This window comes from Eriocheir sinensis, chromosome 11 (genome assembly GCF_024679095.1).
Source record: "Eriocheir sinensis breed Jianghai 21 chromosome 11, ASM2467909v1, whole genome shotgun sequence".
Lineage (NCBI taxonomy): Eukaryota > Metazoa > Arthropoda > Malacostraca > Decapoda > Varunidae > Eriocheir > Eriocheir sinensis.
In genome coordinates, this window is record NC_066519.1 from 23,611,487 (window position 1) to 23,636,186 (window position 24,700).

At 47.8% G+C, this 24,700-nt stretch overlaps 1 protein-coding gene across 1 annotated transcript; it reads left to right on the forward strand.

The window, feature by feature from the left end:
• Positions 1-288: 288 nt before the first annotated feature.
• Positions 289-16,683, forward strand: LOC126997155 (mucin-2-like). Its single transcript, XM_050858205.1, has 14 exons — positions 289-700; positions 4,020-4,185; positions 5,444-5,537; positions 6,543-6,898; positions 7,065-7,442; positions 8,759-9,262; positions 10,166-10,942; positions 11,683-12,201; positions 12,591-12,949; positions 13,048-13,186; positions 13,305-13,807; positions 15,443-15,581; positions 16,300-16,587; positions 16,652-16,683. The coding sequence occupies exons 2-14, from the start codon at positions 4,098-4,100 to the stop codon at positions 16,681-16,683; spliced, it is 4,176 nt and encodes a 1,391-aa protein (XP_050714162.1). The 5' UTR covers positions 289-700; positions 4,020-4,097.
• The last annotated feature ends 8,017 nt before the right edge of the window (positions 16,684-24,700 follow it).

A 24,700-nucleotide genomic window follows, 5' to 3' on the forward strand; every position in this document is an offset into this window, starting at 1 on the left:
GATAAATAGAAGGGAAAAAAACTAAGGATAAAAATACAAGAGAGAAAAGGGAAAGAAGGAATAAATCACACAAAGAGAGAGAGAGAGAGAGAGAGAGAGAGAGAGAGAGAGAGAGAGAGAGAGAGAGAGAGAGAGAGAGAGAGAGAGAGAGAGAGAGAGAGAGAGAGAGAGAGAGAGAGAGAGAGAGAGAGAGAGAGAGAGAGAGAGAGAGAGAGAGAGAGAGAGAGAGAGAGAGAGAGAGAGCCCAAACCTCAGCATTGTTTCTATCTGGCTTCCACAGGGGGCGGGTGTGATGTCGAGTTCTCCACGACCACCACCACACCACCACACCAACAAAATCCCTGTCACCACCACCACCACCATCAGTATAGCCCACACCGCCACCACCACCACTAGTGCCTTCACCCACACAACATAAAGAACGTGAAGCCAACACAAACATCACCATCAGTACCACAGCGTCCACCACCACAAGAACACGTGCTTTCAACCCTTCCCTCACCACCACCACCGCTACTGTACAAAGAACTTAGACCCAACACCACATAACGTTCATTCACTCAACCTCCACTTCCTCATATCCTAAGGTTCATTAACTCTGTCACACTACTACTACTACTACAACTACTACAACCGGCACCGTTAGCTGTTTTGGGTCCTCCTTCCACCACCACCACCACCTCCATCACCAGCTCCCCAGGTAAGATTATCCACTTGTCGAAATTCTTGCCCTGTCACCTGATAGACTGCCCGGTTAAGGGAGATAAGCGGGACAGGTAGGCAGGCAACTTCGGCAGCCAGCAGGATAAGCAGACATTTCCGGACTTGGCTTGACAGACATCAAGCAACCGGCAGAGAACACAGACGTATATTTTCATTGGTTTGCGAACAGACAGACAGGCAAAGGAGTGGATGAGTGGACACAAGCATGGGTGGGCCACATCATAGATAGATAGTCAGAGATGAATGGAATGAGCACTGGATGCCTGTGTAAATTATAATGATGATGAAGATTGAAAAGAAGAAGATCAAAGTACACATACGAAGAAATGAAAAAAAGAATACGTGAAAGGTGAACAAAGCAGAAGAAGAAGAAGAAGAAGAAGAAGAAGAAGAAGAAGAAGAAGAAGAAGAAGCAGGAACAAAGCAGCTACAGAACAAGAAAATATGACACAGAAGAAAAAAAAGAAGATGAAAGAGTAATGAAGAAGAACTAGAACAAGAACAAGAAGTGATTGCCTGGTGTAGATAAAGCAGCAACAGAAGATGATGCTGAGGAGGAGGAAAACAAGGAGGAGGAGGAGGAGAAACGAGAATGAACAAGAGGAAGCGGATAAGAACTGTCCACAAACATGAGTGACTGGGGAGTTTTGCCGAGTGGTTGTGCGGGCGGGCGGGTGGTGGGCGTGCACAACAAAAGGTTACAGAGAAAATTGGTGAAGTCACGAGCACATGAAGAAAGGTGGAAAACAACTTAACTGAGGATAAAACACACACGAAAAAACACACCAAACACACACTCACAAGTGGAAAATGAGAAAAAAAAGTCAGCTGAGAAATTTAAAATGACAAGTGGGATAACAGAGAAGAAAAAAAAAGTAGACAGAAAGACAGACGGAGAGAAGGAAAAAAAATATGACAACTGAGAGATTTGAAATGACAGGTGGGATGGAAGAAAGAGAAAATTTAGACGGAGTGACAGACGGGGAGAGGGAAAAAAATATGACAACTGAAATATTTGAAATGACAGGTGGGATGAAAGAAAGAAAAAAGAAAAATTAGACGGAGAGACAGAAGGGGAGAGAGAAAGAAAGGGGAGTGGGATGCGGGCAGTTACGCGCAAACACCCAGCTGTCAACCCTCGTGAGGTGAGCAGGGCATGCCTTCCGCCTTCCATGACTTGGCAACGCTGGCTGACTCACGCCGAGGAATAACCCCTGCAGAGTACCTTCATTGCCCTTCCCTTACCGTGGTAGCCTGTTTGCGCGCTGACGTCATTCCGTGCGTCTGTTCGACGTTCATATGGTCTGCGCTTCCCTAATTTATCTACTATTGATGTTTCTTTGTTTACTTCTAATTTTCTATTCTTTTTATCTTCGGTTTTCTTTTTCTTCTTTTTCTTTTCTCTTCTTTTTGTCAAACGTTCATAATATGTTCTGTTTTCTTACTTATTCTTCTACAATTGATTTTTCTTTATTTATCTCTATTTTTTTTTCATCTTTTCTTCTTCGTTCTCCTCCTCCTCTTCTTTCTTCTACTTCTCCTTTCTCTTCCTCCTCCTCCTCCTCCTCTTCCTTCTTCTTCTTCTTCACATTTGTCATTCACCTCATCAACCTCTTTTTTAAACTTGGATACCCGCTCCATGTCGGTTTATCTCTCTATCCTTTCCGTTAGCTATTTTAATTTTGGTGCTGGTTACTTTTTCATCTCAGTCATAAACATAAAAGCTGTCTGATCCTTCCTGTTTCACTTTTATGCCCTTTTCTCAACGCTATAAGCTGCCTCATGCTGGTCTGTTTGCTCTTTCATTTTTTTCTCTCTTCTCGTTTTTCTTGTTTTCCTTTTGCTTCTTCTTCTTCCTCTTTCGTTTCCTCCTCGTTCTTTTTTTTTTTTTTGCTATTAATATTTATTGCTGTTATCATTATTTCACTATCATGATACTTTCTTCGTGTTTTTTTTCTCTTTTCTGCTTTGTTTTCTTCTTCTTCTTCTTCTTCTCTTCACCTGTTTCTTCGTCTGTTTCCTGATTAGTGCTGATCGGTTTGTCCTTCCTATTCGTGTTATTCCATTTATATTTCTCTTGATCTTAAGGCCATGAACTGTCTGTCCCTTTTTGGTCTATTTGCTTCCTTTTCCATTATATCTGCTCGTGTGTCTGTATATATTATCTACATCCGTGCATTCGCTATTATGTCTTTACCGCGTTTACGACTTCATTGTTTATCGTTCAGCCTCCATTTGTTGTCCATTCATTCCCTTGCAGGACAATCTCTTTATCCCTCTCATTCGTCACGTCAGCCAGCGTTTGCTTCTCCATAAATTATTGTCAAGAGTCTCCGTCCCTTCCGTCTACTCCTTGATCGTGTTTCTCTTAATGTCAATGCCTCTCATTCGTCTCTCTTGTCTTGTGTCGGCTTGTCTTTACGTCTTAACCGGTTATTATTAGTGCATTGCAAGGTCATTCGATTCTGTACGCGTCTGGGCAGTTCTTAAGGTGGTATAACGATGTCTGCTTCCGTTTTACATCTGTGCTGGACTCCTTGTTTGAAGTTGGACATGAAGTATTTTTCCATAGCGATCAAGGGCTATTGGATATTATTATGACTGTGCTGTTTGGTCTGCAGTGTTGGTGAATAGGGTGTTTTGCATGTTTTCTTTGGTTTCTTTCTCTTCTTTGGTTCCTGATTCTTTCAATTGTTTTTCCTCTTCTTATCCTTCAACTTTTTTTCTTTTTTCTCGTTCTTCTTGTTTTCCTTTTTCTTCTTCCTCCTCTTCCGTTTCCTTCTCGTTTTTTTTTTTTTTTTTGCTATTAATATTTATTGTTGCTATCATTATTTTACTATCATGATAACTTCGTGTTTTTTTTTTCTTCTTTATCTTTTCTTCTTCTTCTTCTTCTTCTTCTTCTTCTTCTTCTTCTTCTTCTTCTTCTTCTTCTTCTTCTTCTTCTTCTTCTTATTATTATTATTATTATCATCATCATCATAACCATCATCATCATCATCATTATCATCAATGTTAAAACCTTAGGGCTACTATTTCTGAATGCATCGTCAATCTGCCTTCTATTACCATCTTTCGGACCTTATCATTTCCTCCACTGCTTAGTGATATGAATATTGTACACGTTTCTTGCTTGTATTATTGCAAATCACATTATGTATTGCCTGGGGGTTGGGATGGCATGTTTTCCCTGCTTTGGTTTGTACTTTTCAAACAATAAACCATCAATCAACCAATCAATCAATCAATCGTTTAGTCTGCCATCACAACAGGACCACTTTTCATCACGCCGGCAGAGTGGTGGCACGAAGGGCGAGGTCCCCCCCTAGTGGTTCCCGTCCCTCCCTTCCCCCAGCCCCGCCCCGTGCCTTCAGATGGCGGGGGAGCGGCGTGGGGTGCTGGGGGCGGCTCTCCTGGCGGCAGCGGCGGCGGTGGTGTTCGCTGCCATTCCGGGGCCGAGATGTGAGTGCTATTGTTGTTGTTGTTGGTGGTGGTGGTGGTTTTGTTGGTGGTGGTGTTGCCAGTGGTAATGGTGGTGGTGGTGGTGGTTACTTTTTTGAGGTATTCGTCAGGGATCAGTAACAAACAGTAGTAGTAGTAGTAGTAGTAGTAGTAGTAGTAGTAGTAGTGGTAGTAGTAGTAGTAGTAGTAGTTGTAGTAGTGGACTTGTGGTAGCAGTAGTAATAGTAAGAGCTAAACACATATGAGGCAAGGCAAGCGAGGTTTGTTTCCAAGTGTTCCTGCTCCCGTGAAAGTGGCGGTAAGAGTTGGGCGGCAAGATTCCTGGCGTGAAAGATTGTATCAGAGGAAGAATCTCTCATTATAATATTACATCGCTAAGCAAAGCCAGTTTACATGGTCGCATATCTTATTGCTGAATTAAGTAGCGAGTTGCGATTTTTTTCCCCTCATTCTGCTTTCATATAAAAAGAAGAAAAAGCAGAACAACTTCGCGACACCTTTCATGGCCATTTTCACACTTGTTTTGATCTTGACACTCCTTCCTTTGTTTTTAGGGAGGTCTGAAGGTTAGTAGAAGACATGTGAAGGTTGGTGGAAGATACAGAAGGGAGTAACAAGGCACCTCTCTATCCAGAACTAATATCTCTTTAGGCCACTCAATTCTATTTGTTTTTAAGAGTATGCAGAGGTTAGACTATCAGCTTCTCTTGTCTTTTCTTTTGTTTGTGTGTATTTTTTTTCTTTTTTCTCCTAGTTTTCTTTTTCTTTTCTATTTGCTTTCTTTTCTTGTTTCCGTTTCTTTGTTTTGTTTTCTTATTGTTTTTGCCCTTGAACTGCTTCCTTTACTATAAAAAAAACACATATAAAAAGGAAGGAGAACAGCAGAACAACTTCGAACATAATCAACATGGTTATTTTCACACTTGCTTTGATCTCGACACTTTCCAATGGTTTTCCGGGAGGTTTGAAGGTTAGAAGGGATACAGAAGATACAGTAGAAGACATAGAAGTATAGGATAGAGATAGGAGATATAGTAAATGAACGATTGGTTAAGTAAGAAATGTAATACAGTAGAGGACATAGTAGTATAGGATAGAGATAGGAGATATAGTAGAAGAACGGTTGGTTAAGTAAGATATGTGATACAGTTGAAGACAGTAGTATAGGATAGAGGTAGGAGATATAGTAGAACGGTTGGTTAAGTAAATGTAATATCGGCGCGTCGCTAAAACCATTCTTTATTATCCTTCCTTCCAGACCTCCGCTACCCTGACTACATCGTGGACCCCAAGGTGAAGTGTCGGACCGAAGGTGTTTTCCCGCACCCCAGGAACTGCTCGTGGTACTACAGGTAAGGCGCGACTACCTGGCTCTTGGGTGTGTGATTCATGCAGAGGTTAGACTATCGGTTTCTCTTGTTGTCTTTTCTTTTGTTTGTGTTTTTTTTCTTCTTTTTTTTCTCCTTGCTTTCTTTTTCTTTTCTATTTTTTTTTATTTTTTTCTTTCTTTCCTTTCTTTTCTTGTTTATGTTTTGTTTTCTTTTTTCTTTTCTCATTTTTCTTTCTTTCATTTTCTTGTTTTCTGGCTTTCTTTTCCTTTTCTTGTTTATTTGTTTTTTCTTTTCTTGTTTTCCTTTTTCGATCTTTTTCTTGATTTTTTCTTCTCTTTTTTTTTCTGTCACTAAATTGTTCTGGGCATCAAACGTTCGCTCTTTTCTTCCTCCTCCCTACATCTTTTTTTCTTGTTTTTCTTTCTGTTTTTCTTGTTAAGTTTAATGAATTTTTTTTTTCCGAGTTGAGGATTGTCGGAAGGGACGTGTGTTTTTTTTCTTTTCCTTTTCTTGTTTTTAATCTTTTCTCTTTTTTCTTGTTTTCGATCTTTAATTTTTATTTTTATCTTTTTTATTTTTTATTTCTTTTGGTTATTTTTTTTTTGGCCGCTTAGTTTCGTTGGCATCACACGTTCACTATTTCATTTTCTATCTTTCTTTATCTTCTTTTCCTTCTTTCTGTATCTTCTCTTTGGCTTTATCTTCTTTTCCTTCTCTCTTCTTTGCCTTATTTCCCTTCTCTTTATTTTCATCTTTTTAACCTTCTCTCTTTATCTTCTCTATTTATATTTCCTTTTCTTTCTCTTTATCTTCTATTCCCTCTTTATATTGCATTAAATGTTCGCTATTGTGTTTTCATTCTATCTTTATTATTTTCCTTTTCTTTTTTCTCTTTATCTTTTTCTTCTCTTCTTTTTTTCCTTCTCTCTTTACCTCCCTATATTTTCTCTTTATCTTCTTTTCCTTCTCTCTTTATCTTTTTAAGCGTCGTAAAGTGTATATTCCCTCCCTCCCTCCTTCCCTCAGATGTGTGGACCGCATGAACGTTGGCTTCTATCACACGTATTACTTCGAGTGTGAGCCGGGCACTGTGTTTGATGACTTCCTCGACCAGTGCATCTTCCCCCACCTCGTCAGTCCCCCCTGCGGCACGGGAGGACACGGCACCACACCGCCTACCATTGCTACAATACCAACGTCTAAGCCTGTCACTATTACTGTCCTCTGTCAGTATGAAAGTGAAAAATGTCTTCGTTTCGCTCCCTGCACTCAGCCAAGGACGCTGTGTGAAGGTTGCTACATCGGGGACTTTCTCAATAGAACGTGTGAAGAATGCTATCTGTATGATCTCTCGGCAAAGATCTGCGTGCCCCGACCCCCTGGTGAGTGTGTGAGGAGGAGGAGGAGGAGGAGATAAATGGAATGGTTGACGAAAGCTTTCCTGAATTGAAAGTTGGAGGTGAGGTCTGGGGGTGAAGCATTGGTGCAGTACTCACACGTCTTGGCAGCTATTCTTCCTTCATTTGTAAATTCATTGTACGTTTCCAGATGCTGACTCGTGTGACGTTTCCCCGCCAAGCCCACCCCTTACTAGTCCCTCCACCACGCTCTCCACCAAACCTTCCACCACACCGTTCACTACCACGCCGTCTACCACGGCCTCCACCACACCGTTCACTACCACGCCTTCTACCACGGCCTCCACCACACCGTTCACTACCACGCCTTCTACCACGCCCTCCACCACACCCCTCAACATTATTCTGAACTGCCAGTTCCGGGATGCAGACTGCCGCCGCTACGCGCCCTGCAGCCAGCCCAGGACGCTGTGCAGCGGCTGCTACATCGGCAGCTTCTTCTACAACACGTGTCAGGCCGACGAGCTGTTCGACAAGACGGCGAGACTCTGCGTGCCGCGGCCCGCAGGTAAGGAGGAGGAGGAGGAGGAGGAGGAGGAGGAAGAGGAAGAAGAAGAGGAGGAGGAGGAGGAGGAGGAGGAGGAGGAGGAAACATGGAAATATGGAAATGCAGGCAACAGAATGCCTATTGGCTCATTACGAGGTTGCTCGCTTTGGCGATTCAATCTGCTCGACAGCCTGGGGCCTGGGGAGCAGATGAAAGCACCTCGACATTGAGGAGCAGATGAAAGCACCTCGATATTGAGGAGCAGATGAAAGCAACTCAATATTCAGTTTACTCCCGACGCAGCGAAGTGACGGTCGATTCTATATTTGAAGGAGTTGATAGTATTCGCATTTACTACTTCTGAAGGAAGATTGTTCCAGTGACGGATGACTCGGTTTGAAAAGAAACTCCTTACGATGTCTGTGTTACATCGACTAGACTGAATGGGTAAACCGTTATTTCTAGTTCTTGAGTTGGTTTGCAATTTTTTTGACTTTGTCTTGATGTCACGCGCTATTTGTTTTTCGTAGTTGCGTTTACTACTCTGAATAAGGGTGCGACAAGCTCTGAGGCTGTTGTGGTACTGAGTACGGGCTTCGGCCGTGTCATTCTCTTTCATTAGGTTATAATTCCTTTTTTTTAAGTTTACCGCCCTTTTTATTTCTCTGGTCATCCACGGTGGATCTACGGCACCATTTCTGCGTCCTGTTTGTCTATTTTTATGGCAGGGAGCGTACTTTTTACGTAGCAAATTACTCCTCCTCCTTTCTTGTGCATTCGATTTTTTTGGAAGCTTTCGTACCCGGGAAATGACAGTTCAGATACTAGATGTGCAGAGTTGACCCAAGTCTCTGTGATGGCTATCACATCTGGTTTCTCAGTTGCAATATACGGCCAGGAAACACCGTAAATGCCTCGTTGCACTCGACTTTCTCCTCTAGTTCATTCCTAAGCTATCCAAATACCTTATGCAAGAGTTAATCAGCATCTTCATTCATTCATCCCTTTCGCTGGTAAACTCTGGAACAATTTTTTTTCGTGTGTATTTCTTCTTGACTGTGACTTGAACGCTTTGAAGTGGGAAGCTTCAAGACACCTGTCCAACCAAATCTGGACCTTTCTTTTGGCCACTCGTACTCTGATCTTTCTCCTAGAACAACGCTTGGAAGGCTTTACATTCTTCGTTTTCTGTTTTTGTTACCCTGGAGATGTTTTTAATGTTGTAAAACATGATACGCAGCAATGAAGGGAAAGGCAATGTATTAGTGTCCTTCCTTACCATAGTCTTTGCTCTAGTGAGCTTTCTCGTAATGACTGACGGATTGATGATCTTTCAGACTGGGAGTTGTGTGGCGCCTCCCCCGCACCCACACCGCCAACCACCAAGCTCCCCACCACGCCTTCCACCACTCCCTCCACTACACCCGCAACTACACCCTCCACCACGCCCTCAACCACACCCTCCACTACGCCCTCCACCACGCCTTCCACCACGCCCTCCACCACGCCCTCAACCACACCCTCCACCACGCCCTCAACCACACCCTCCACTACACCCTCCACCACGCCTCCCACCACACCCTCCACAACGCCCTCCACCACACCTTCCACCACGCCCTCAACCACACCCGCCACCAAGCCTTCAACCACGCCCTCCACCCTGCCCCCCAGCACCGTCTTGAACTGCCAGTTCCGGAACGCAGACTGCCGCCGCTACGCGCCCTGCAGCCAGCCCAGGATGCTGTGCAGCGGCTGTTACATCGGCAGCTTCTTCTACAACATGTGTCGGGACGACGAGCTGTTCGACAAGACGACGACGCTCTGCGTACCGCGGCCCGCAGGTGAGGAGGAGGAGGATGAGTTGGAGGAGGATGAGTTGGAGGAGGAGGAGTTGGAGGAGGAGGAGGAGGAGGAGGAGGAGGAGGAGGAGGAGAAGGTGATGTAATATGTTCCCATTGACAATAAGGTCAAAGGAACGTACTCTCCTTAACATTTCTACTTAACCAGTTACAGTCTTAGATTCTAAGTAAGGGTGTTTGAGAATATCAAAACGAGTCTTTACACAAAAAACGAATAAGCAATATATACGTTACACGGGTCAGTGCTCTCAATGGCCCTTTCCAATAAATATGTGATGATGTTTCTTTGCTTAGGCCATAGGGTATTCATATTAGTGCGTGGAATGCGTATCCTGAGCTCAAGCACGCAGTCACTGCCTCGGTAATGTACGGTAATGGAATCAGAAGCAAAAGTTTATGCTGTAACCCTTGAGGAGCGTAACAAACCAATGCCTTGCCGGGAAACACCGATAATGCCTCGTTGCACTCGACTTTCTCCTGTAGCTCATTTCTAAGCTATCCAAATACCTTATGCAAGAGTTAATCAGCATCTTCATTCATTCATCCCTTTCGCTGGTAAACTCTGGAACAATCTTTATTCGTGTGTATTTCTTCTTGACTGCGACCTGAACTCTTTGAAGTGGGGAGTTTCAAGACGCCTGTCCAAACGAAATTCAATCTCTCTTTTGGTTACTCGTACTGTGATATTTCTGCAAGAACAACGCTTGGAGGGCTTTACATTCTTCGTTTTCTGATTTTGTTGCCGTCGAAATGTTTTTAATGTTAAAAAAAAACAAAAAAACACGCAGAAATGAAGGGAAAGGAAATGTATTAGTGTCCTTCCTTACCATAGTCTCTGCTCTAGTGAGCTTTCTCGTGATGACTGACGGATTGATGATCTTTCAGACTGGGAGTTGTGTGGCGCCTCCCCCGCACCCACACCGCCAACCACCAAGCCCCTCACCACGCCTTCCACCACTCCCTCCACTACACCCTCCACCACGCCTTCCACCACGCCTTCCACCACTCCCTCCACTACACCCTCCACCACGCCTTCCACCACGCCTTCCACTACACCCTCCACCACGCCTTCCACCACGCCTTCCACCACGCCTTCCACGACACCCTCCACCACGCCTTCCACCACTCCCTCCACTACACCCTCCACCACGCCTTCCACCACGCCTTCCACCACTCCCTCCACTACACCCTCCACCACGCCTTCCACCACGCCTTCCACCACTCCCTCCACTACACCCTCCACCACGCCTTCCACCACGCCTTCCACTACACCATCCACCACGCCTTCCACCACGCCTTCCACCACTCCCTCCACTACACCCTCCACCACGCCTTCCACCACTCCCTCCACTACACCCTCCACCACGCCTTCCACCACGCCTTCCACCACTCCCTCCACTACACCCTCCACCACGCCTTCCACCACGCCTTCCACCACACCTTCCACCACGCCCACACCCACCACCACTACGCCCTCCACCCTGCCCCCCAGCACCGTCCTGAACTGCCAGTTCCGGGACGCAGACTGCCGCCGCTACGCGCCCTGCAGCCAGCCCAGGACGCTGTGCAGCGGCTGCTACATCGGCAGCTTCTTCTACAACATGTGTCAGGCCGACGAGCTGTTCGACAAGACGGCGAGGCTCTGCGTGCCGCGGCCCGCAGGTGAGGAGGAGGCCACATGGTAACGTGGAAGACTCTGCTTCCGAGAACAAAATATTCCTGCCAATGTATGTTAACCTCGCTGGGACTGGTAGAATGTTATTTTGAGTTTTCAAGTTAAATTAGTTCAGAAGAAAAAAAAACGAAGAACTGATAGTTTTGAATTTCTGGGGTATTTGAAGGCCTGTATTCGATATCCTCGTGGTAGTCTTTTGTTTCGGAACAAAGAATACCTTTAGACGTTCTTCAAACGGCTGTGCCCGTAACAACTGTATCCTGGCGCTCCGTTGTACTTTCTCGGGGAAGGCGATGTTCTCGATGTTTTTAAAAGATCGGAGCCGAAACAGTACGCTTAGGAAACAGAACTTCACTACTTTGGGGACCGAAGCTGCACTAGAGGAGTACCAGTGGGAAAAGAGGAGGAGACTGAGGAGGTGTTGATTAGATCTTAATTAAGAAGAAATGCTGAAAAATTGAAAAAACAAAACAAAACAAAAAAACAAAACAAGTAAAATGACTTCTGCCCTGGCGCTGACAGCCCTCTGTCCGCAGCCCCTCCGCTACCGACACGGTAAAATAACCGAGGGATATCACTTGCATTTTCTTGATTTTGTATTGAATGTAAAGTCAAGACAAAAACGTATAAATTAGCAGTCCATCGAACGCTAAGCTGAAACGAAAAGTAGCAATAACTGCTTAAAAATACTCCTATATTGTATAAACGCTGAAAACTCTTATTTCAGAAACTGAGGTGTGTGGCGCCCCTCCCGCCACCGTCCCCACCACGCCCTCCACCACGCCCGCAACCACACCCGCCACCACGCCACCCAAGACGCCTTCCACCACGCCCTCCACCACACCCTCAACCACACCCGCCACCACGCCACCCACGACGCCTTCCACCACGCCCTCCACCACACCCTCAACCACACCCGCCATCACGCCACCCACGACGCCTTCCACCACGCCCTCTACAACGCCCTCCACCACACCTTCAACCACACCCTCCATCACTCTTTCCACCACGCCCTTTACCACACCCTCCACCACGCCCACACCCACCACCACTACGCCCTCCACCCTGCCCCCTAGCACCATCCTGAACTGCCAGTTCCGGGACGCAGACTGCCGCCGCTACGCGCCCTGCAGCCAGCCCAGGACGCTGTGCAGCGGCTGTTACATCGGCAGCTTCTTCTACAACATGTGTCAGGGCGACGAACTGTTCGACAAGACGGCGAGGCTCTGCGTGCCGCGGCCTCCAGGTGAGGAGGAGGAGGAGGAGGAGGAGGAGGAGGAGGTATAACAAAAACCCTGTTGGCTCATAGGAGGGCTATGTGTTATTAAAACGCTACCACAAGGGACGGTTTCCTACAGCGTCCAACTTTCGACGTTTCCTCCTGAACTTGTTTATAGTCACGTTCACGGCCTGTGAGTCCCTGAGAAGAATAAAATCTCTTAAGGACTTCATCTGGCACAATAACCACAATAATTAACCTTGTTAAAATACAGATATCAGGCAAAACAGGAAGTGCGTTAGCTTCCACTTTCAATGTAAACGCACTCGTGTTTCAGTAACTCAACATTTACATACATTTTTATTTTTTTTGTTCTGATTATAGGAATTTCAAATCTGAAACATTTTTATTTTCAGAGTCCCAACATTGTTCCTCAACCACAGCAGCAAAGCCTCCTACCCCTGCCCCCAGTGCCTTCCCTGCCCCCGCCCCCATCACCCCTGCCCCCACCCCCAGCACCCCTGCACCCAGTGCCTTCCCTGCCCCCGCCCCCAGCACCCCTGCCCCCAGTGCCTTCCCTGCCCCCAGTGCCTTCCCTGCCGCAGCTCCTTCCACCCCTGCCCCCGCCCCCACCACCCCCTCCCCCGTCATCGTGGCACTCTCGCAGGACTTCAACGTGCAGTGTTCGAGCGCCAAGATGAACCACGTCGTGCCGCGGGTCAAGGAACTTGAGTGTGACCAATACTTCTTCTGTGGCCCCGACGGGACCTACGAGGTAAGCCATAACATCCCCTCCCCCCTTCACACACACACACACACACACACACACACACGCACACACAGTACTACAGCGTGTTTTATGTACACACACAGGGTAAGCGGTGGCTGTGTCGAGGCTACTACCACTGCCAGCGACCCCAGGGCGGCGGCGGCTGGAGGCTGGAGCAGCGCACCTGTCCCGGGGAGATGCTCTTCAGCGAGGAGGCCGACAGCTGCGCGCCGGCCCCGTCAGGTGGGTGCTGACTACTAAACAGCCTGACTGCAAAGGGGAGGGGGAGCTTAGTCCCACGAGCGGGTGCAGGTCACCGTGCAGCGCTGTGGTGACTATTATTCTTTTTTTTAATTTTCAGATTCTGAGTTGTGTTCCTCGTCCTCCGGCACGGCGGCGGCTGCACCGGGTAGACCCAGCACCCCTGCCCCCGCCCCCAGCACCCCTGCCCCCAGTGCATTCCCTGCCCTCGCCCCCAGCACCCCTGCCCCCAGTGCCTTCCCTGCCCCCGCCCCCAGCACCCCTGCCCCCAGTGCATTCCCTGCCCCCGCCCCCAGCACCCCTGCCCCCAGTGCCTTCCCTGCCCCAGCTCCTTCCACCCCTGCCCCTAGTGCCTTCCCTGCCCCCGCACCCAGCACCCCTGCCCCCAGTGCCTTCCCTGCCGCAGCTCCTTCCACCCCTGCCCCCAGTGCCTTCCCTGCCCCCGCACCCACCACCCCAGGCACCCCCTCCCCTGTCATCGTGGCTCTCTCGCAGGACTTCAACGTGCAGTGTTCGAGCGCCAAGATGAACCACGTCGTGCCGCGGGTCAAGGAACTTGAGTGTGACCAATACTTCTTCTGTGGCCCCGACGGGACCTACGAGGTAAGCCATAACATCCCCTCCCCCCTTTACACAAACACACACACACACACACACACACAGTACTACAGCGTGTTCTGTGTACACACACAGGGTAAGCGGTGGCTGTGTCGAGGCTACTACCACTGCCAGCGACCCCAGGGTGGCGGCGGCTGGAGGCTGGAGCAGCGCACCTGTCCCGGGGAGATGCTCTTCAGCGAGGAGGCCGACAGCTGCGCGCCGGCCCCGTCAGGTGGGTGCTGACTACTAAACAGCCTGACTGCAAAGGGGAGGGGGAGCTTAGTTATTACGGTTTATGTAGACCAAGACAAAGTGCCTTGTTTTACAGTACCGGAATGCAAAAAGAAAAATCATATGTATCAATCCCTCATCATGTTGATTCTTGAACGTGATTTTTTTTCACAGCAATCAGAAAATGCAAAAAAGGCTTCGCGTGAGCCACACTGATCTAACGGTGCTGGCGTCACAAAGCGTGGGCGACAATGACGGCAATCTTCGCAGAACGCGAATATCAACAAACTTTCTCCTGACATTGGTGTGTCCAAAAGCCCTACTCAACACAGTTAAAGAATAGTGTAAAAAGTCGACTTCGAAAAAAAAAATATTAAAGCTGGAAACTCCCTCACTGTTCTTCCGACTCACACTTGTGAGGCTTATGCAGTGTGTTACTGCTTCCACGCTGGCCAGCGCCGCATACGTTCCCAGTGCCACAGTCCCCAGTGTGTAAAGGACTCATGACCTAACGACCACCGCTGTTATATAAAATAATTATATCCATTAACTTTGTTTACAGAAAAAAAGTGTCGAATCCAGTATTCTCACGCCCCGCAGTCATCGGCTGTGGGGCGTTGTAAACTGTCCGCCAGGTGTACGCAAAGGCGCGTCCCACGAGCGGGTGCAGGTCACCGTGCAGCGCTGTGGTGACTATTATTTTTTTTTTTTAATTTTCAGATTCTGAGTTGTGTTCCTCGTCCTCCGGCACGGCGGCACCTGCACCGGGTAGACCCAGCACCCCTGCCCCCGCCCCCAGCACCCCTGCCCCCAGTGCCTTCCCTGCCCCCGCCCCCAGCACCCCTGCCCCCAGTGCATTCCCTGCCTCCGCCCCCAGCACCCCTGCCCCCAGTGCCTTCCCAGCCCCCGCCCCCAGCACCCCTGCCCCCAGTGCATTCCCTGCCCCCGCCCCCAGCACCCCTGCCCCAAGTGCCTTCCCTGCCCCAGCCCCCAGCACCCCTGCCCCTAGTGCCTTCCCTGCCCCAGCTCCTTCCACCCCTGCCCCCAGTGCCTTCCCTGCCCCCGCACCCAGCACCCCTGCCCCCAGTGCCTTCCCTGCCGCAGCTCCTTCCACCCCTGCCCCCAGTGCCTTCCCTGCCCCCGCACCCACCACCCCAGGCACCCCCTCCCCTGTCATCGTGGCTCTCTCGCAGGACTTCAACGTGCAGTGTTCGAGCGCCAAGATGAACCACGTCGTGCCGCGGGTCAAGGAACTTGAGTGTGACCAATACTTCTTCTGTGGCCCCGACGGGACCTACGAGGTAAGCCATAACATCCCCTCCCCCCTTTACACACACACACACACACACACACACACACACACACACACACATACAGTACTACAGCGTGTTCTGTGTACACACACAGGGTAAGCGGTGGCTGTGTCGAGGCTACTACCACTGCCAGCGACCCCAGGGCGGCGGCGGCTGGAGGCTGGAACAGCGCACCTGTCCCGGGGAGATGCTCTTCAGCGAGGAGGCCGACAGCTGCGCGCCGGCCCCGTCAGGTGGGTGCTGACTACTAAACAGCCTGACTGCAAAGGGGAGGGGGAGCTTAGTTATTACGGTTTATGTAGACCAAGACAAAATGCCTTGTTTTACAGTACCGGAATGCAAAAAGAAAAATCATATGTATCGATCCCTCATCATGTTGATTCTTGAACGTGATTTTTTTTCACAGCAATCAGAAAATGCAAAAAAGGCTTCGCGTGAGCCACACTGATCTAACGGTGCTGGCGTCACAAAGCGAGGGCGACAATGACGGCAATCTTCGCAGAACGCGAATATCAATAAACTTTCTCCTGACATTGGTGTGTCCAAAAGCCCTACTCAACACAGTTAAAGAATAGTGTAAAAAGTCGACTTCGAAAAAAAAAATATTAAAGCTGGAAACTCCCTCACTGTTCTTCCGACTCACACTTGTGAGGCTTATGCAGTGTGTTACTGCTTCCACGCTGGCCAGCGCCGCATACGTTCCCAGTGCCACAGTCCCCAGTGTGTAAAGGACTCATGACCTAACGACCACCGCTGTTATATAAAATAATTATATCCATTAACTTTGTTTACAGAAAAAAAGTGTCGAATCCAGTATTCTCACGCCCCGCAGTCATCGGCTGTGGGGCGTTGTAAACTGTCCGTCAGGTGTACGCAAAGGCGCGTCCCACGAGCGGGTGCAGGTCACCGTGCAGCGCTGTGGTGACTATTATTTTTTTTTTTAATTTTCAGATTCTGAGTTGTGTTCCTCGTCCTCCGGCACGGCGGCACCTGCACCGGGTAGACCCAGCACTCCTGCCCCCGCCCCCAGCACCCCTGCCCCCAGTGCCTTCCCTGCCCCCGCCCCCAGCACCCCTGCCCCCAGTGCATTCCCTGCCCCCGCCCCCAGCACCCCTGCCCCCAGTGCCTTTCCTGCCCCCGCCCCCAGCACCCCTGCCCCCAGTGCCTTCCCTGCCCCAGCTCCTTCCACCCCTGCCCCCAGTGCCTTCCCTGCCCCCGCCCCCAGCACCCCTGCCCCCAGTGCCTTCCCTGCCCCAGCTCCTTCCACCCCTGCCCCTAGTGCCTTCCCTGCCCCCGCCCCCAGCACCCCTGCCCCCAGTGTCTTCCCTGCCCTAGCTCCTTCCACTCCTGCCCCCAGTGCCTTCCCTGCCCCCGCCCCCATCACCCCAGGCACCCCCTCCCCCGTCATCGTGGCACTCTCGCAGGACTTCAACGTGCAGTGTTCGAGCGCCAAGATGAACCACGTCGTGTCGCGGGTCAAGGAACTTGAGTGTGACCAATACTTCTTCTGTGGCCCCGACGGGACCTACGAGGTAAGCCATAACATCCCCTCCCTCCTTCACACACACACACACACACACACACACACACACACACACACACACACACACACACAGTACTACAGCGTGTTTTGTGTACACACACAGGGTAAGCGGTGGCTGTGTCGAGGCTACTACCACTGCCAGCGACCCCAGGGTGGCGGCGGCTGGAGGCTGGAGCAGCGCACCTGTCCCGGGGAGATGCTCTTCAGCGAAGAAGCCGACAGCTGCGCGCCGGCCCCGTCAGGTGGGTGCTGAGTGCTGAATATTTATAAGGATAGGACGGAGAGATCAAAATCAATGCTATGACTCGTTCTTTCCTTCCCAAACTCCAACGGTTGTGCTAGGCGGGGAACACGCTTACGGTGTCCATAGGGGACCATGAGCGTGGTGGCTCATCACGGGCGGGGCATTCAATACTGTATCAGACCGTTCAGCCATGAGTTTAAGAAACACATGTTTGATGGATTTTTCCGATGTTTTTTTCGAACTCTCTATCTCGTACCGTAAGCATAAAATATCATAATACTACTACCACCACTACTACTTCTTACAGCAACAACAACTACTACTACTACTACGCTAATACTGTCCTCTACTTGCAGATTCGGAATTGTGCTAACGTGTTGATTTCCCTGAACCTCGGAGATGATGGATGAAGAGTTCTCTCTCTCTCTCTCTCTCTCTCTCTCTCTCTCTCTCTCTCTCTCTCTCTCTCTCTCTCTCTCTCTCTCTCTCTCTCTCTCTCTCTCTCTCTCTCTCTCTCTCTCTTGTGTTAAATCTTTCCTTTGATTCGCTCGCTCATTTTGTTTTATTTGTTATCCTTTCCCTCTGTCGGCCTTCTCTGATCCACCCAGCTCCGTGCAGTCACCAAAAAAGGATCCTCGAGACGGTGAGCGAAGATTTTAGGGACCCAGAAGTTTCCGTCTCTTTTTTTATGATAATCTTAATGACAACTTGTACGTGAAGCGATACCCGTGTTTAAGCTGCGATGGTTCTGTTTATGTTCAGCTATTATACGTGCCAAGTTACCGTCCGTATAGCTGATGTCAGCAAAAAAATCGTGTTGTTATTTTCGCAGCCTTGTCTTTCTTTTTTTTTTTTCTTAGTAGTGAAGAGGTTTTGTCACTTTTCTGGGAGTAGCGTGCACGTCTGCCTGTACTGAACGTCTCTCTCTACCTGATTATTATATACCTGTTAATGATACTTAATTTATATATCTTGCGGTTCATCAGTTATCTAATAGCCGGTGAATGTTTTAGCAGTTTATTTAATATTGTTTTTGTTTTGTCGTTTTTTACTGTTATAACCAAGGAATTGTAGCTTCGGTTAAGATGACGTTGTTATATGTTGTTGTTTTATCACTAACTTTATTTATGATTGTTATTTGTACTTGTTGTGTGAGTACTGTGATGTTGTTGATGTTCTTGTTTGATTGGTTGATGTTTTTTTTTTTTTTGTTTTTTTGTGTGTGGATTTATTCGTTATTGTTGGCTATTAGTTGATAAATCTATGTTTTGTTTGTGTTTATGTGTTTATTTATTTGTCTGTATGATTGTTTGTTTGTTTGTTTGTGTGTGTGTGTGTGTGTGTGTGTGTGTGTGTGTGTGTGTAAGCATAATAGGCTAACGCTCTCTTCTGTGATCCATGATTAATTTATGTAAAAAAAGTGCCAAATAAAGAAAGGTATTAAGGATGAGTTTAATTTATTTTTCTACTATCTATCAATCAATCAGTTTATCTATCTAGCTACCTACCTACATATCTATCTATCTATCTATCTATATCAATCTTTGTCTATCTATTAATCTATCAATCTCTCTATCTATCTCAGCCTAGCCAAAGACGTGACACCAATGCAATTTATCTATCTACCTACCTACCAACGTATCTACCTATCTATCTATCTATCTATCAATCAATCTATCTATCTATCTATATCAATCTTTGTCTAGCTATTAATCTATCAACCTCTCTATCTCAGCCTAGGCAAAGTCGTGACACCAATGCAAAGTACGTGGTATAGAGCTCTGGGTGGCGGAAATACAGGTTAATGATTGAAGCACAGCGATCTACGAAAAGACATAGAGGTAAAAACGGCAACTCACAGAACAACAGAAGTATGCCCTATTATCCTATACAGTACATATCGAAAGCGTGACACGGAAAGCGAAGAAAACGGAAGTGTGGGCGACCAGCGTCCTTTAAACCTTTGACTGCGGATAACCTACCAGAAGACCTCACCAAGCTACAGGAATGGAACAAAAAAGTCGCTGTTACAATTCAATGAAGAAAAATGTAAAGTCATGCACATTGGGATGGGATATCCTGCATACCAATACCACATGGGAAACACTCCAGTATCCACCACAGAGGCAGAGAAAGATCTGGGAGTATATGTTACCAGGCTACCAGTGAAGCGTGCCAATCGCAGCGGACGGGTTAAACCTTTCTTACAATACCAATTGCCAAGTTTGATATATGTAGCATTATCCCAACGTCCCCTTCGCAAGCCTCATGATCGTATGCTAAAAGCTGTGTGTCTCCCAGCTTGGCATTCAGTTATCCATTAGCGACCCAGTAGTAGAGGAACCCTGATCAAGATGACGGAGATTCAGGTTAATAAGTAAATCAAGGAGAGGCATGAGAGCGGGCGTACAGGTAGATAACAGGACAGGTGTGGAAACTGGTCTTTGGGAGGCTTGAGTATACAGCAGGAGAGGGAGAACCGGCTGATGTTATTGCTGTTTTCTGAGTGGCATGAGGAGGCTGGTGGTGATGCTGCCCTCTTCACTTCATCACCGCCACCACCACCACTACCCTGTTCGGTGCATGGAATTAGGTTAAGAAGAAAGGAGGAGGGAGACGAGGAGGAATAGAAAGGGGAGGCAGATTACTCGAGGATAAGAAGACAAAGATCAAGAACAAGAAAACAAGAAGAGCAAGACGAACAAGAGGAAGAATAAGAACAAGAAAAAGAGGGATAGGAGGAGGAGGAAGGGGAGGAGGAGGTGTGCATCGGTTGATTGGTGATGTTGGCTTGTTCAACTCATCGTCACTTCATTATCACCACAACTATCCACTTTATGAGATTGGTGATGCTGGCCTGTTTACCACACCATCATCACCACTAACCACACCACAAAGGATTGGTGATGCTGGCTTGTTCATCTCACCGCCACTTTATCATCACCACAACTATCCACTTTATGAGATTGGTGATGCTGGCCTGTTTACCACACCATCATCACCACTAAGTACACCACAATGGATTGGTGATGCTGGCTTGTTCATCTCACTACCACCACCACCACCACTATAAACACCAGGGGTCGTATTATAAAATATCTCGCCGCCCAAGAACACATTTTTGACAAGGCTTTCCTAGGAGTTGTGGGCATTTCCAGGAGTAGTTTTGTGACCCTGGTGGTAGTTTGTCCCTTCCTCTGTACCATGAACCTAAAGAAACACTCATTGGAACCCGACTGACACCCTTTAGAAATAGCTGATGTGAGAACTGAAAGTGTCTTCTAATACCAAGGCAGAAGTGGCCAGCGTGCGGGCGAGGTAACGGATCCGGGGTCAAGTCTTCAGTCATCGCCGAGTGGCCTATGACTATCCACCTGCTGTCAACCCGGACTCTCAACAAGATGAGGTTCGGAGGGCAGCGTGAGCCAAGCAAGATGAAGCCAAAATAAAACACTTGTCTGGGCCATTAACGGGATGGGTCCGACTTGGAAAAGAAAAGAAAAAAATTATCCGAAGCTCTCACTGCTAATTAAAATGTTAAGGAACAGTATTTATTTATATAGTATTGGAGTAAAAGAAGACTTATCGTGAATTATCTCTAACACAACGGTTACGATACATTGATCTCCACCACCACCTCCAACACCACCACCACCACCTCTACCACCACCACCACCACCACCACAACCTGCCAGCATCCTAAGCTCTCACCAGCATCCCTCAAAGTAAATATATCCATTCTCCTCTTCCGCCTGTCTTTCCTGTCCCTCCTCTAACTCTTCTTTCTATCAATTCTACATTGTTTTTACTCTCTCTCTCTCTCTCTCTCTCTCTCTCTCTCTCTCTCTCTCTCTCTCTCTCTCTCTCTCTCTCTCTCTCTCTCTCTCTCTCTCTCTCTCTCTCACACACACACATACACACACACACACACACACATGTACTCACCACCCTTCGTAAGACGGTCCACAGTAGTTTAGTCTGTCCATCACATCTGCCGAATAAGAAGAAAAGATAGACAAGTTAATAAGAAGAAAAGACAGACTCGTTAATAAGAAGAAAAGATAAACTCGCTGATTAAAAGAAAAGATAGACTCGTTACCGCCTCGTTAATGAGCGAACTATACAGACAAATACGGGAGTTCTTCCTTATAAACATGTGAGTTGGGAGTGAAGAACAACTAAATCAATATCATCATCTAAAGCAGTTATTTAAATAGTTCACTGCAGGACAAGGTAATTTCTCATCTTCCATTCTTCCATTTACCTAAGTCTCCTGTCCCTTCCATTTATGTGTTCAGACGCCCCTTTCTTCCCGCCGTCAAGCATATTATGGACCTCATGAACTTCACCGCTACCACACGCAATACTTCCAGGGTTAGTCGGGCATCGGGTAATCCGAAACGACCTCCCCCAGTGCGCGTCTCCTTCCATCTACCATCCCCCTCGCTGCAGCCCACGCTAATCAAGGCCATCACAGAGACCATCTTGACGTGCTACATAGTGACCGCTGGGTGATGCCGTTGTCCTCTGCACCCATCCCCTGTGACGGCTGGTAATAGGACGAGCTGTTTGATGCGATAGTGAGGCGTTGTGTCTTGACCTAGAGCTGAGAGGGTGAGGCGATAGGAGAGGGGAGAGAAGGAGGTGTAGGAATAGGATGAGAAGGAGGAGACGGTGAGGGAGAGAATGCATAGGATGAGAACTAGGATAAAGATGAGGAGGAAGAGAAGGAGCTGTAGGAAAGAGACAAGGAGGAGGAGACGGTGAAGGAGAGAATGCATAGGATGAGAACTAAGATAAAGATGAGAAGGAAGAGAAGGAGGTGTAGGAAAGGGAGAAGGAGGAGCAGACGGTGAGGGAGAGAATGCATAGGATGAGAACGAAGATAAAGAAGAGGAAGAGAAGGGAAAACAGAAAATGTGTGTCAAGTGGATGAAGAGGAGATAGTGAGAGAGAGCGCAGAAAGAGAAATGTCACGATGGAAGAACAAGAATAGAAAGAAGGAAGTCTAACAAGAGGAGGAGACAGCGAGGAAAAGAGAGCAGGAACTATCACGATAAAAGATAAAGAAGAGATGGAGGAGAAGGTGTAACAAGACGAAGAGGAGGAGATACTGAGGGAGGGAAAGCGCAAGAACTATCACAATGGAAAATAAAGAAGAGAGGGAAGAGAAGGAGGTGTGGCAATAGGAATAGGAGAGTGAGAGAGTGAGAGAGAGAAAGCGTAGGAAGAGAATTAAGTACCACGATGGAAGATAGAGAAAAGAAGGAAGAGGAAGAGAAGGAAGTATAGCAAGAGCAAGAGGAAGAGACAGTAAGGGAGAGAAAGCGTAGGGAAGAAAATTAAGTGCCACGATGGAAGATAGAGGAGAAAGAGAAGGAAGTATAGCAAGAGCAAGATGAAGAGACAGTGAGTGAGAGAGTGTAGGAACCGAGTGTCTCGATGAAAGATAAAGAGGTAACGAGAAAGCAAGCCGCGTATATGGAAGGGTACGGGAACGCTTTGTCTACGGGCCCGCTACGCAAGGCAGATGATAAGGGAGTGACGGGGTGGCGAGGAACTGTGCCATACCATTCCGCATATATGGCTTGCAGGAGGAATGCCTTATCTTGCATCCCGGACGACGTGGACTCATGCCAGACTCTTAAGATCTTCTCGAGTCCACCAGCCGTGACTAAAAATATGGCTCGTTACCTCCTTTCTTCAACCACAGCCTTCCCTTGCGTTCTCATCCGTTAGAATTGTATAGTATCCCATGACCTTCCCTTTCTCCTCCTCCTCTTCACTCCAGCCTCTATATACTTTCTTAAGATGTGCTCGAGTCCACCAGCCGTGACCAAAAATATGGCTCGTTACCTCCTTTCTTCAACCACAGCCTTCCCTTGCGTTCTCATCCGTTAGAATTGTATAGTATCCCATGACCTTCCCTTCCTCCTCCTTCTCCTTCCCGTGCCTCTACATACTTTAAAATTTTCTCGAGTCCATCAAACAGCCTTCCCTGCGTTCTCATCCGTTAGTATTGTATAGTATCCCATGACCTTCCCTTCCTCCTCCTCCTCCTCCTTCTCCCCAGCCTCTACATACTTTAAGATTTTCTCGAGTCCATCAAACACCCTTCCATCAAACAGCCTTCCCTGCGTTTTCGTCCGTTAGCATTGTGACCTTTCCTTTCTCTCCTCCCCCTTTTCCTGCTTCCACCAGCCTCTAGCATCTCTTCTTATCCCTCTTAAGATCTTCTCGAGTCCACCAACCGTGACTAAAACTATGATACGTTCCCTCTCTTTCACCCCCAGCCTTCCCTTGTGTTCTCATCCGTTAGAATCGCATAGTATCTCCTGACCTTTGCTTCCTCTTCTTCCTCTTGCTCTCCCGTCTCTAGCATACCTTCATAGCTCCAACCTGCCCTTCCCCTCTCCTCCGCTAGAATCGTATGGACTTCCCTGACCTGCCCCTCTTCCTCCTTCTTCCTTACCCTGCCGCCAACATCCCATCTTTCAGGGTGCCAAGTCAAATTGTTGTCCCTGTAGTGCTTCAAATTAGGTTGTGTGACGAATATTGTCTATATGACGAGGAGATTTAGGTGGGGCACTCTCTCTCTCTCTCTCTCTCTCTCTCTCTCTCTCTCTCTCTCTCTCTCTCTCTCTCTCTCTCTCTCTCTCTCTCTCTCTCTCTCTCTCTCTCTCTCTCTCTCTCTCTCTCTCTCTCTCTTAAAAGAATATTCCTCTAATGCATATATACACACACTTTTGTTTCCTCCGCTGTCTCCTTGCCTGCTGCCCTTAAGATATACTCCTGCTGTCTCCTGTCCCTGTCCGCTGCCTGATCCCAACCATTAGCCGTCTCCCAGCAGCTCTCATCACAATAAACAAAAGTTTTGCAACAATTCCGGTTTTTCATCCTCACTAAATCCCAGACCTCACTGACCATTACTTTCCAGACCGCGCCGCATCTTCTCGTCTCCTCATTCGTCTTCACAAGTAGCGGTACATAACGGTGTGTTTCCCCCGGTCTGCATGGCTTTAGTGCCTACCCCAAGCCTGCCCTGCCTTGTGCGAGGAGGCATAAATGAATAGTGATGTTACGTAGCTCTGGGAAAGGTTGGGTCACTGGTATTTCTTCCCTTCCTATACATGGGCGCTTCTCTTCACCTATTCTTCTCCCCATCAGATTACGCCACAGAGTAGACACTTCTTCCGCCGTTCTTTCTCCCAGTCAGGACAGGTTCAAGCCATGCTAAAAACAGTTTGGGAGAATATTTGATTGTTTTCTAGTCCCAATTCTACTGCTGCCGTGTGCTGCTGCTGGTGAGTGTTGAAAGGAACATCAGGGCGTCTTTCGGGGGGCATGTCAGGGCCGGGTGTGTTTGAAAACTGGTGTGTAATAAAGTGTAAAACAAACTACTCATATCTGGGGGGTCGCTTGGGCTTTAACCCGGTAGCAGCGACGGGCCAAATTTGCGGCTTTACCGTGTACCAGCAATGGGCCAAATTTCTGCCATGATATAAACCTCCCAAAATAGATGATGCATAAACTGATCACACATGCGTTGATATATATTATGAAAT

Bases quoted from the DNA above. Each gene is read 5' to 3' on its own strand.
- LOC126997155 (XM_050858205.1), top strand. From the start codon at position 4,098: ATGGCGGGGGAGCGGCGTGGGGTGCTGGGGGCGGCTCTCCTGGCGGCA. The intron at 9,263-10,165 runs GTGAGGAGGAGG...ATGATCTTTCAG, and splicing joins CTGCGTACCGCGGCCCGCAG to ACTGGGAGTTGTGTGGCGCC. The intron at 12,202-12,590 runs GTGAGGAGGAGG...TTTTATTTTCAG, and splicing joins CTGCGTGCCGCGGCCTCCAG to AGTCCCAACATTGTTCCTCA.